Source organism: Natator depressus, chromosome 9 (assembly GCF_965152275.1).
Source record: "Natator depressus isolate rNatDep1 chromosome 9, rNatDep2.hap1, whole genome shotgun sequence".
In the NCBI taxonomy this organism is placed as follows: domain Eukaryota; kingdom Metazoa; phylum Chordata; order Testudines; family Cheloniidae; genus Natator; species Natator depressus.
In genome coordinates, this window is record NC_134242.1 from 89,935,681 (window position 1) to 89,949,679 (window position 13,999).

Here is a 13,999-nt window from a genome sequence, read left to right on the forward strand (position 1 = left end):
CATTTTTCGATTGTGATCAGAAATAAACAACAAAGATTACGGACACATCAAAGGGCAAACACCAGATTTAATGATGTGCTGAATGTTTAGAAACCTGTGAAAGAGAACCGGCACTATCTAATAGAGAAGCCAGCATCGTTACTCTCCCTGGGAGCCGTTTGCTGGTTAGAATCTTCCCCTTAACCATAGTCTGGAGAGATGCTTACGGTTCAGAACATCAGCTGCAACAGGATCTGTCATGAGCACATGTGGAGAAAGGAGCTTGTACACTTCACTCTGTTCCCGCTCAGGCAGAAAGTTTAATATATTTTGGTCCACCAAATCTGACTGATACAAAAGAATGCTTTGTCATGTTCAACAGTACAGCATTAACCCGTCCAGAGGCACAAACACTTTGATCAATGGGTAGAACGGTGGGGCAGACGCAGTCATTTTAACAGGACAACTTAACATGAGGAAGTTACATTAGACAACGGTACAGGGAAGACAGAGAGAGGAACTGTGGTTCTCATTCTCTGTGCTGCTCTCAGATAGATTGTAATAATTATAATAATAATAATACCTATTTCTTATATACTGCTATTCCTGAGTTGATCTCAAAGCACTCCCCAATCGTTTAATGTATTTATCCTCCCAACACCCCTAATGAGAGAAGGAAGTAAAGATACAATCTCATCCTAAATAAGCAGAAACATTAATCCTGTGTTTTCTTCTGTACAGGAAAAAATCCATCTTACTCTCTGCTTGTCTGACATAAATAGAAAGCACGCAGTGTTGTCGTAGCCGTGTCGGTCCCAGGATATTAGAGAGACAAGCTGGGTGAGGTGATATCTTTTATTGGACCAACTTCTGTTGGTGCGAGAGACCAGCTTTTGAGCGGCACAGAGCTCTTCTTCAGGTCAGGGAAAGGTACTCAGAGAGGCACAGCTAAATACAAGGACGAGCAGATAGTTTAGCCTATGTAGTTAGCGCATATTCTAAGGGACCACTCAAGGTGAAGTGACCATATCCTGACATGAGTCTGCACATGATACTCCCCACGGAAATAAATAGGGGAGTCTGTGTAAAAATCAGTGGTCCATATGGAAAAAAATGAAGGTTTTTATCCACATCATAACCTCTGTAGTAAAATGCAGCTGAGCTAAACAACTACATGGGGAACCTTGTGCTACTCCTAAGGAAAGACTTTCATATAACCCCTGGATCTGCCCATCACTCAGAGGATTAAAGCCAGGGAAGCCCCAATAAACTCTGACACCAGAGCTGCATAAAAGCGTACCAAGGAGTAGGCTTGGAAGAGGCTTACGCTAGGAATGGTGTAGCACCTCAGCTTTCCATCAAGCAACAGACACACGGGGAGTGGGCTGTGGCACAGCCCCTCACGGACATCTTCATTTCACATTCAGGTGTCCAATAACTCAAAGTTAACAGTGTTTGTCAGTGAATTTCTGATGTCAAATCTCTTCAGACCGTAGCTCAGTGTCAAGTCCAGAATCTACACAGGGCTTTTCTGTCTCTTGGATTAACCAAGGGGATTGTAATTACCCCTTTTTCACACTACAGACACATTTGTTCCAGGAAACAAGCATTTGTTGATAGTTTTGTAACAGGAAGTGGAGCAGTGTGGAGAAAGGAAGCTCTGTTTCAAGAAGGATTTCAAGATTTCAAAATTTGGCTTCATTCCAAATTAGGAAAAAAAGGTAAACATTTCAAAATTCTCCAGAAAGGAAAATTCTGAAAATGTCTTTTGTTGCAGGTGGATTGAAATGTTTTGTTTCAATTTCAACTTGTAAATATATTTTGTATAGCATAATGCAACATAACAACAATATTTGAAAACTGAAACAAAAAGTACATTCAGAACCAAAACATTTTGGTGCAAAAGTGTTAAAACATCATTTCAACATCATCAGAACTTTTTCCCCTGGTTTTCTTCTGATACAAAATTCCAGTGAAATCAACCCGATTTCACAAAGCATTTCAAGGTCAATGGAACTGCATAGTCCAATGGAATGTGGTTTCTTTGAAGCTTCTCTGACCTGCTGACCAGAGTCAGAGTCAAGGCAACACGTGTTTGTGCCCTGTCTACACTAGCATTTACAATCATATCAGTTAATGTGTTAAACCATGGCAAAAAAATCAGAGGTAGACATGCTACCATATATGCACATGCTTGGAACCAAAGAGTAGAACTAACTACACTTCGGAGGGAATAGAAACAACTTCTGTACCAAATTGTTGCTTACTAGTGTAACACATTCTTCCCAGAAACCTCAGGCTTCAGACACATCTAATGCCCATGTGCTTTTGATCAAAAGTGGGGAGATTTAGCCCTCACACCATCTGTACATTGTTTGAAAATAGCATTATCAAGAGCACATTCCATGACCACAATATTTTCCAGACATTTGGTGGAATAAACAACACACATAAGCGGCCTCAGATGTACAGAAAGCTGTGGCTACTATGATTCTGCATTTTTTTAAAGCTAAGTCAGAGATCCTAATGCAAAATCTATTACTGAGGGATTTCACAGCAATTTGGGATAGTCCCTAAGGGTCTGTTGGGTTCATAAACTGTCAAGGTTCCTTCCCCACTCTGAACTCTAGGGTACAGATGTGGGGACCTGCATGAAAGATCCCTAAGCTTATTTTTACCAGCTTAGATTAAAACTTCCCCAAGGTACAAACTTTTACCTTTTGCCCTTGGACCTTATGCTGCCACCACCAAAGTGTTACACAAAGAACAGGGAAAGAGCCCACTTGGAAATGTCTTTCCCCCCAAAATATCCCCCCAAACCCTACACCCCCTTTCCTGGGGAAGGCTTGATAAAAATCCTCACCAATTTGTATAGGTGAACACAGACCCAAACCTTTGGATCTTAAGAACAATGAAAAAGCAATCAGGTTCTTAAAAGAAGAATTTTAATTAAAGAAACGGTAAAAGAATCACCTCTGTAATCAGGATGGTGAATACCTTACAGGGTAATTAGATTCAAAACATAGAGATTCCCTCTAGGCAAAACCTTAAGTTACAAAAAGACACAAAAACAGGAATACACATTCCATTCAGCACAGCTTATTTACCAGCCATTTAAACAAAAGGAAATCTAACGCATTTCTAGCTAGATTACTTACTAACAAGTTATAATACTCCATTCCTGTTCTGTTCCCAGCAAAAGCATCACACAGACAAACAGACCTTTATTCCCCCCCCCTCCAGATTTTAAAGTATCTTGTCTCCTCATTGGTCATTTTGGTCAGGTGCCAGTGAGGTTATTTTAGCTTCTTAACCCTTTACAGGTAAAGGCCTTTGCCTCTGGCCAGGAGGGATTTTATAGCACTGTATAAAGAAAGGTGGTTACCCTTCCCTTTATATTTATGACATAAGCCAAGGAAGGCATCACATTCATCCAGTTAGTTCTTGCCTCCATGACAGACACAATATGGCTAATATTGTGTATGACAAAGCACAACTGAATGGAAATTGACTACACCAGATGTGTGAGTGGATTGCAGCACATGACAGGTTTCTCACTAAAAGTGAAGTCACACAGTGCTTCTCCAGCTGAAGCATCTCACAGCCCAGCAGACCCCACGTGGGGAATGCTGCAACTCCCAATTCGCAATGTGGCAGTGGATATTAGTCAGGTATACAGTATTACTAACCTGAATGGAAGATATGATTTGAGAAACGAGGGAAAATATCAGTCACACTATATATCCTGCTCATGCACACTTGTGTTGGCTAAGCCACTTGGACACTGCAGCTGCATCAGAAAGCTATTTCTTGCACAGGGCCGAATTCTGACCCCACTGAAGTCAATGGAAATCTTGATGTTGATTTCAATGCGGGTGGCAGAATTCATTCCTCTATAACAATCTTAGGGTCAGACTGTGCATGGCAGGCACAAGGCCACCTGGACGATGTAACTGTGCTATATCACACAGCCCCAAGGAGCTCTGTGAAGGCTCTCTGTACACAACCCCTGAGCTTGCTGGGGGAGTGTGCATGCTACACCAACTGAGGGATGTTGTTGTCGAGTCTCAGGCGTGTAACAATCTGAACATTCTAAATTAAAAACCAGACGTCCAAGCGTTATGTTGTTAGAACTTACCGGTAAATGTCCAAGAAGAGAGGAGACACTATCAGACACATAAATAATAATCCCGTCAGTGGTAAGTGCAATGAGAAATCCATCTAATGCCTAATGATAAAAGACAGGGAGAAAAATAAGAATGTATCTGTACTTCAAATACAATATAGAGGTAATTGTTTTCAAAAGTGACGCCTCTAACACTCTGCAACCAACATAAATCCATTGTGGTTCAGCATAGAAAGAATAAAAGTAATTACTAAACATGGTGCCTCATTCAGAGTCCTAGCTAATTACTTTCTCATTAGCATTAATTTAACTTGCATTTTGCATCCACGGAGTCTTGATTTAACATGAAGCAAGATATAGGCTGTCAGATTCCTCATTCACCACCCATACAATCCTGCTGACTTCAGTGACTCCGATTATATGTAGCAATTTACGCAATTGTTAACCTACTGACTAACAGAGATGTCACATACCATCACGGTGAGCACAGAATGGAAACGACAGACAGACAGATACAGATTTACCAATTTATAGCTAAAGCCAACGAGATTTAAAAAGTTCTTTATTTTGCTTACACCTGTTTAACAGATTACAGAAATTATTGTTTTTTACTTTAGTTTGGTTTCTCTTTTCTCATCTACAATGGCTGTCCCTACTTCTCCCTTGCTGGATGACTGTATCTCTGATGTATAAATAGCATGTGTAAACTCCACAGAGTTAGCAGGGCCCTGAAGCATTTGAGCTTACATGATGGGGAACTCAGCATTGGAGCTGAAGTTCTCTTTCCCTTCATTCTGAGTCAGTGTGTTTCCTTCCTGTATTACTAGCCCAGGACCCTATTCTTCTAGGACAGCTACCAAGTTCAGGAATGTTTTATCTCCAGTCAGCACAACAAACAAAGCAATCTCTTCCAACACCAATGCTAATGATGCTCTGTAGTTTAGTTCACAGGCAGCAGAGATGGGTGGTGCAGGTACCATCCATTCGCCCATCCCTGATCACCTCTCCTCCTCACTCACTCAGCCCTGGCTCAATCATGAAGAGCAATAGAGACATGAAAATAAAGGTCCCAAACTGTCTCAGCCCAGATTAGTTTTGTGACTAAAAAGCAAACCAGGACACGGTGTGATACGGTCACACAGAGCGAGAGCTATTACAAACTCCCTTCCCCCTGCCATCTCTCTCAGGCTGGTGTCTGTTTTGATTAAACCCGAATGAACTAACTTGTTTGGTGAGAGCAACTCCTGGAAAGAATGAACAGATTTTTCCAAGGAGGTCACTCATCACATCCTGATGAAAAGGAATAACCAAGACACTGCAATGCTGCCCAGCATACACCCTTATTCTGGTGCAATTGCTTTCAACCGATGGGATAAGTCACAGCCGCAGTAGCATGCCACATGGAATCAGAAGCAGCCTTCTCTAAGAAAGGCTTGCAGAAATCTCAGCTCTTCTGCAGGATGTGTCTCCACCTGCTAAGAACTTTTGTATGCGAGAACCAGGGTCTTTCTCCTCTACATGTTTCATGCAAAGGCATTGCTGGCAAACGGGGTGGGATTCACCGTTCTCTGTTTAGCCACAAAACAGGTACAGCACAGGGCATGCAACAGCATTGTGGGCTTTCTCACCCTGTCCTGCTGACAGGCTTCAGGCTAGACCCGGGAGGGAGCGGGTCGCTCAATCTCCAGGTCCATTCAGCTTTTGTCATCTGTCAGCTCTGGTGGCTGTTCTGTGAGGTGGCTCCCTGCCCTTTTCTCCCCACACTGGATTTGCCACCTGCTCAAAGCCAGACCAGGTGGATAGTAACAGAAAGTTGTTTATCATCTGTAAACTCTGTATGGGGGAGGGACCATCTTTTTATTCTGGGTTTGTACAATGGGGACCTGCCCCATGACTGAGGCTCCCAGGCCATAACACAAGCAATAACAGTAATAGTAATAATCTGATGGCAGTTGATGCTCTCCAGGAACGAGCTATGTAGTCTCAGTGCTAGTGGATGCAATGACCGAGAGATGAAAGGTACTGTACCCCTGAGCCCGCCACTCCCCCACCCTCAGAAATCTTTCATTTCTTCTTACCTCTAACATCAACTGCGTGAACTCCTCATTGCTAAGAAACGAAGGCTTCCAGTCTTGTCTAATCTCACAGGCCTCGGTCTGTGCTGTGATTTCTTAAAGAGAAAATATCAGAAAAGCAACAGGACCCTCATCAGCTGGATTGTTTTTCATTTTTGAGGTAGAGCTAGATTTTTCAAAAGGAATAATCTCCTCATATGGAAGTCTCAGCTCCAGCATCGTATGAATGTCATTGGGAAGATCAAGAAAAGGGGAAGACATAAAGGAGGCGGAAAAGGAGGTATGAGAATAATTTAAAAAAAAAGATCGGAGCCCAAATTCTGCGGTCAGTTAAGTCAGTGTAAACTTAAAGTAATCCCCTCAGAGCCCATGGGGTTACTCCAGATTTACAGTGGCATCGCAGAAAGCAATATTTGACCTCAAATCTGAAATTACCTACTAAGAGCCCACAGGAAGGGGAATTACTCAATTCATGGTGCAATGCACACCTGCTCAGGGCACGTGCAACGTAGGCAGCCACCTGGAGCATCCCTTAGCACTTATGTGGCCAGACACCAGCTGTCCCTTGTTCATAGGGGTGTTTGACATGCTCCATGAGGCTCCAAGCAACAGAATATGGAAATACCTTTCCCTCATGTTACCCAATGCTCTTCTGCTGCCCTTGCCTGGTAGCCACTGACCAACTCTGCTTTGTGTGCAATCACTGAGCTTCTGCGCTCTGCACGAGCGGGGGCATGTCTTACACTGCGTGAAGGAGCCAGGAGATAGCTCTGAAGCGAGTCATCTGGTGCTCCTCCCCTATCAACACAGGGAAGCAGGTTCAGGAAAAATGAGACTTTGCTGGGGGGGGGGTGGTTGTGGGGAAGCAGGAGAATGAAAGAAAGGGGTGGGAGTCAGGAGAAAGCAAACAGCAAAGGGGCCATGGGGAGAAAGAAATATGGGCACCAAGAGAGCCAGGTTGTGGGGAGAGACTGGGCAACAGATCACATAGTAAGGGCCAGGGCATCTGGGAAAGAGGGGAAAGATGGAGAACTGGGACAACAGAACCTGGCAGAGCAGCGAGGGAGAGATGAGCAAAGAGGATTAAAGGCAGAGCAGAAGAGGCAACGGGATGGCACAGAGGGGAGCAAGGAATTAGAAAATGTACAGTGGGGAGCAAGAGATAGGGAGAGCAAACCAACCCAAGAGATGCAAGGGAATACGGAGGGCACGGGTGGGACTAGAGCTCTGTAGTTAGACACACGGCTAGGCTCTAGCCTAGAGCTGCACATTACAACCACTCCCCTTTTCAAGCGCTTTGTGGTTTAACCCTGCATCAGAGAATTCAACCTCCTCTGAAGGCTAACTCTGGCTATTAGCCCTTCCTCTCCTCACTGCTCCCACCACTCTGCCATTCTGCAGCTCAGTGTCCCTGTTCTCACCAGAAATAAAGTGCCGGCCAGCTGCTCCGCTGACCCCTTTAGCGATTCTCACACACCCCTTGGAAGGCGGTAAGAGCGGGCCGAGCACTATCCGATACCTTTCTGTTTCTGTAAGAAGTCAATGGTCCTCTGCAATATTGTGGACTTGTCCATCTTGAGAGGGTGGCCATGACCCTGAAGCATCGTGCAGAGCTCTTTGATGAGGACATTGAACTGGTCTCGCCTTTTCTTTTCAGATTTGTTGCGTGATGCCCTGGTTGATCAAAACACAGGCACCATTAAGGAAAGCAAGGGGTGTATGTCTCGATCCTGCAAGGCACTGAGAGGCTCTGGCCCAGCACATGCTTAAATTAAAGCACTTGAACAGTGCTATTGGCTTCAGTGGGTCTACTCCTATGCTTAAAGCTAAGCATGCACTTGAGAACTTTGCTGGATGGGGGCCAGAGTGCTCAGCATCTCACAGCAGGATCGAGCTCACAAGGAACAAGGAACATCTGGAGGTGAGAAAAACGATGGATATTCTTTGGAGTGAATATGTTTATTTATTTAGGTAGGGTTTTGGTTGGTTGGTTTTGGGTGGGGGTTTTTGAAAAGAGGTGGTCATTTGGTATATGCTCGAGCTGTGTGAATAGCGGATTTTTTGGTTTGCTGCCAATTTAAAAGAAATATTTGAAATATTGCTTTGGGTCAAACCAAAAACAATTGTTTCAATTTCGCAGCAAATCGAAAAGTGGAAAAAAAAAATTTTCGGGTTGAACCAAACATTTTTGTTGTGACAAAATCAAAACGTGTCATTTCAATTTTGACCTTTTTAAAAAATAAAAATAAATTGTTGTTTAAAATAAAATCAAAGACAATTTTGAAAAGTCGTTTCAAACTGAAAAATTGAAATGTTTCACTTTCTCCAAATTTTGGGGTTTTTTTGACTGAAACAATTCCATGAAATTGATATGAACTTTCAAAACATCTTGATGTCACCAAATCTGTATTTTTCACTGACAAAAAACTTTCATGTGAAAAATGTCACCCAGTTCTAATGTATGCATTATTTTCAAAGGGCTCTCCACCTGGCCTCTGAAATTGCAGCCACGACTGTGTATGCTTATAGTTTTCCGAGTAGTTGCTTCGAGACTGGTTTTTTGCATTGTGTGTGCCAAAATGGGCGAGATACCTATTTCCTGATTTCTGCACACAAGTATAACATGCATACATAAGTTTTGTGCCCAGAAAAACTTGGCTGTGAAAAAACTGCACAAAATTGAGGCCACACAATAGTTTAAAAATCTGAACTGAGTAGAAACATGATGTACGAAGAAACCACACACCAACTTCCAACCTGCATTAATAATGGTTAATTACCGAATGAAAACACTGGGTCTGAGACACTTCGCCCCCACCCTCTGCACATCTGGTGTGGGGTTTCAGAGTAGCAGCCGTGTTAGTCTGTATTCGCAAAAAGAAAAGGAGGACTTGTGGCACCTTAGAGACGAACAAATTTATTTGAGCATAAGCTTTCGTGAGCTATATCTCACTTCATCGGATGCATTCAGTGGAAAATACAGTGGGGAGATTTATATACATAGAGAACATGAAACAATGGATGTTACCATGCACACTGTAACCAGAGTGATCACTTAAGGTGAGCTATTACCAACAGAAGAGCGGGGGGGGGGGACCTTTTGTAGTGATAATCAAGGTTGGCCATTTCCAGCAGTTCCCCCCCCACCCCCCCGCTCTCCAGCTGGTAATAGCTCACCTTAAGTGATCACTCTGGTTACAGTGTGCATGGTAACACCCATTGTTTCATGTTCTCTGTGTATATCAATCTCCCCACTGTATTTTCCACTGAATGCATCCGATGAAGTGAGCTGTAGCTCACGAAAGCTTATACTCAAATAAATTTGTTCGTCTCTAAGGTGCCACAAGTCCTCCTTTTCTTTTTGCGAATACAGACTAACATGGCTGCTATTCTGAAACCCCACACCAGATGTGCAGAGGGTGGGGGCGAGGTGTCTCAGACCCAGTGTTTTCATTCGGGCCCATCTGTATTTGGAGTGAAAGTCCAAAGACAAATTAGAAAGGTAAGAGTTTTATTAAGAGAAATGAATTCATACCCAGGATTAAACTGGAACCTCCTCTAAGCTTCACAGAGAAACCAGCCTCCAACAAGATACTAAATCCAACCAGTGAAATTCCCAACCAGGAGCACGGAATCATCATATCAAACAGGAATTGGGTGATCAATGATCCCAAGGGCAAGACAATGTAACCTAGCAATCTCTGAGAGCTGATTCGCCTTTTCTTAGGCGTCAGCTGCACCACCGGGTGAGGAAAAAGACTGCGTATTTGTCCCTGTGCCAACTCTGACATATAAAGAATGCAATCTTGCTCCAGTGAACTCAATGGGAGTTTTGCCTTTGAAACCCACAGTAGCCGAATGGGGCCCCAAAAAAGCATTCCAATCACAAGGCAAGCAAATCGTGACCCATTTCCACATACGAGAGAGCTTTAACGCACACCCCTTCCAGTGCTCTGTACGTCCATCCATACCTCTTTGCCCTGTCTTTCTCATCTTCATCCATCAGCTCGTTTACACAACACAGGGTTCTGGAAGGAAAAAGCAGGGTTTACCTCCTTTAAGACCTGGGAAACATTGTCCAATTACACTGACGTTGACAAGTCAGAACCGTTGACTCTAATGCACAAAACAATTAAAATCCGGGTTATTCATTTTGATTCTATCTTCACTTTCCCCACCCTCCCCTACTTGATGGTGCTTTTCTTTTTACACTGTATATTCAGCATTTAGAAGTGATGTTTGGTTTGGCTATCAACTCAAAATATATAGTAATACCTTTGTGTGAAGGAAAAATGATAAAACACACTATAAGGCAAATTCTGCCCAGCGACTTGCATGTTTATCTGAGTGCAAGGCGCATGGGGGGAAATCAATAAACTTATATTTTGCAAACTTAAAAAAGGAGAGCCAGTTTCAGTGTATGGTCTGCACCAGTCTGTGCTAGCACAAGTTCCTGTTGCTGGTAAATCCACCAGGATGCAACTGCAGTGGTGGAAACCTCCCTTGCAGCGGAAGGGTGGGAGAGGGGAATATGGAGCTAGTGTTGTCCACGAAGGGAGCAGCATTCGGCAACAATAGGATATGATGAAGCCTGCCAAAGGATTCAAAGGCCATTGAGTAAATGGAAACACTCGCACTGATTTCAATGGGCTTTGGATCAGGCTCCTCGTGCATCATCTCAGCAGCCTCCTGCCACAGTAAGTAGCTGTAAGCTAAAGCTGTTGCCTACCTGGCAGTAAACCTGGGAGAGGAAGGCAACAGCACGTGGCCTCCCTGGGGCACAGGGAAGTGTAACTGGTACCTCTCTGCACCAGCTGAGGTGAATCAGTGCCGCAATCTTTATTTTATTCTAAGTTCTTTCACTGCACAGGTAAGGGCAACAGTGGATGACAACTCCCATCAAGAGCCCTCTGCTCTTGATTCCAGTTAAGTGATGGAAAATTTAACACAACAAGGGTAACTTCTTAAACTGGCAATTTACTCTCTGTGACTCAGATTGGCCAATCCGGGTCCAGTCATGTTCCAGATCTGTCAAACGGGCAGAGGCAGACAACCCAGCCACAATCATCCCACACCCTTAATCTCCCAGAGCCAGCCTTGCCAGGTCACAGCCCACCTAAGAGAGCTCCAAAACCAGTCCCCACATTGATTGGAATCTACTCCTGTCATTAACTTTAGCAGCCAATCAGAGTCCATGGTGCTAATGAGCACTTTCGCTGGCAAGCCCTTGGCAACACACCCAGTGCCCCAGGAACATTCTTGATTGGACAGATCCAAATATTTCCCCTGCTGCTGCATGCCAGCTCCAACCCCAAATGACTTAATAGCTCTAAAAGTTGCACGAAATAGAGCTGCCCACAGTGGACAGGAAAAGAGCATGGCTGGCTTTTCAAAAGATGATGCCTAAATTAAAGGCAAACCAGAGGTTTTCCAGCTCTGCTTAGCCTCCTCTCTCCTGACCTCACCGCAAGAGGCAAACTGGGCAAAGGAAATGAATTGAAGGATTCATTTCTTCCCAAAAGGTGAGGGCACATCAAAGGAAGGGAGTGGTTCCATATCAGATAGTGCACCTGAGCGCACATAACCGAATCAGAAATTACCTGCTCTATTCCTCAGATTCATCAGTGCAGACTGACAGGGGAAGGTAAGCACTTCTTATCACCATGTAAATAGAGATGGGGAAAAATTAATCCTTACAGGGAGAACAAATTTTAATTAACCCACAACTGTACTCAGACTAGCAAGCAACCGCTATTAAAAGCTGAAAAACCCTATTACACTTACTTAAGAATATGCTCTCTGTTAACCTGTCCAAGCTCAGCAAAGCCTCAGGGAGCTAAAGATTTTGGGCCATGTTCTGGGCTGATTTACACCACATGCAACTCCACTAAGCCCAGTGGAGTGGAAGGCAGTGCAGAACTTGGCCTGTTTGTTCCATACAACCTCATGGGTCACTTGGGCTGATGAAACACTCACTTTGGGCTATTTAGAGTCGTTCCATGGGCTTCAAAGGCCTTTGGATCTGGCTGGAAGGGAAGGGAAGGGAAGCACTGCAGAATTTAGCACCTTGTTATATTACAATATACTTTTACCTTTACATTCAATACATTTTCAGTGACATATTTAAAATAAGCTCCTCTTGCAATAGCATTTCTTGGATTTGGACACCACTGATCTTCCCTTTGCCCACTATTTTTAATGGAATTACACTTGTATTAGCGTACGTACCCACACGCACACATGCTTTAAGTTTTTAATTCATGCATTTTCTCTGTGTTTCCTGATTGTGTAATAGTGTTACTATGCCATTTTCTTTCAACCATTAACTTATATGTAATTGTAACCCACACACCTCCTGGGTGTGGTGTTCTGCTGTCCCATGCAGTGGCACCGAGACCACTTAGAGAGAGATTAATGACTCTGCTCTACAGCCTTAGCTAACAGCCTCCTCCTCCTACTGCAGGCTTTTAGCTCATGCAGTAGAGGCTCATGCACAAAGTCCCAGGTTCAATCCCGCCTGTCGACGACTGGGGTCTGGTGGCGTTACAAGTGCCCACTTGTAACACCGACAGACTCTGGTCTTCGTCGGGGAGGATCGAACCTGGGACCTCAGTGCATGAGCCGCTACTGCCTCATTAATCTTTTTCTTTTCTATGCTTCAATAGAATTTTTATGCAAGTTGGTGCTTCCGATGAATCTCTCTTTTCTACCAAAGCAACATGACTAAAGCTCAGGTAAATGATTGCAAAGGTCAGCTGGAAGCAGCTCAGGAGGTCTTGGTTCTTCACCGGCTCCCACCTGGGTTCGAGGAGAGTTTAGACATGTAAGAAGGGGACAGTTGCTTCCAACCTGTTGACCAGTAAAACAGCATAAACCAGTGGTTCCCAAACTTGTTCCACCGCTTGTGCAGGGAAAGCCCCTGGTGGGCCGGGCCGGTTTGTTTACCTGCCGTGTCCGCAGGTCCGGCTGATCGCAGCTCCCAGTGGCTGCGGTTCGCTGCTCCAGGCCAATGGGAGCTGCTGGAAGCGGCGCAGGCCGAGGGATGTACTGGTCACCGCTTCCAGCTGTTCCCATTGGCCTGGAGCAGCGAACCGCGGCCACTGGGAGCCATAATCGGCCAAACTTGCGGACGCGGCAGGTAAACAAACCGGCCCGGCCCGCTAGGGACTTTCCCTGCACAAGTGGCAGAACAAGTTTGGGAACCACTGGCATAAACACAGAACCTGAAAGAGGATTTTCCCCTCTCCTACTGGCCAGAGACACATTTGTATTTGTAACTATATAGGAGGATGTGGGAGGCGGGAAGGAGAGGGGACTGAAAAGGTGCTCCCCAGAGGTCGTGGGCCGGGATTCCTGAGGAATCTGTTTGGACTGGTTTTTAGCTAAACTGTCTGACCCACAGGATGGGAAAAAGTTGCACCAAAACAGTGAAGTTCAAGACAGTTTATGGTGTGTTCTTGTACGACTCCAAGTGTATTTTATATCTGCTTTACTCATTCTTCGGGCCAAAACTCTGCCCTCGGATCTCCATGTTCATCTCTGACTGAAGTCAACGCGAGCGATAAATAATCATCCAAAGATGGAACTGGACCCCTCCAGTATTGCTTGCTATTCCTTTTACATTATTATCACCTCTCCAATTGCTTTTGAGATAAATGCTAATGAGCTCTCTGAGCTCCTTTTTAAATCAAAGATTTTAATTACTTTAATTCTCCCGACTCTTTTCTTTTCTCCAGATCATCTCATTGTCCCTCTGCAAGGCACATCATTTCTCAATTACCCAATTTTGTCATATTCTCTCTTCTTTCTGCAAGCCCAC

The 13,999-nt window shown here is 44.3% G+C and overlaps 1 protein-coding gene across 1 annotated transcript in view; it reads right to left on the reverse strand.

Moving 5' to 3' along the window:
* Positions 1-13,999, reverse strand: part of PASD1 (PAS domain containing repressor 1) — a 159,325-nt gene that overhangs the window by 38,259 nt on the left and 107,067 nt on the right. Inside the window, exons 2-6 of the mRNA XM_074962601.1 lie at positions 10,152-10,208; positions 7,700-7,854; positions 6,184-6,275; positions 4,118-4,207; positions 207-327 (exon numbers count right to left, since the gene is read on the reverse strand). Coding sequence (XP_074818702.1) covers positions 207-327; positions 4,118-4,207; positions 6,184-6,275; positions 7,700-7,854; positions 10,152-10,208 — 515 coding nt within the window. The remainder of the gene's footprint in view (positions 1-206; positions 328-4,117; positions 4,208-6,183; positions 6,276-7,699; positions 7,855-10,151; positions 10,209-13,999) is intronic.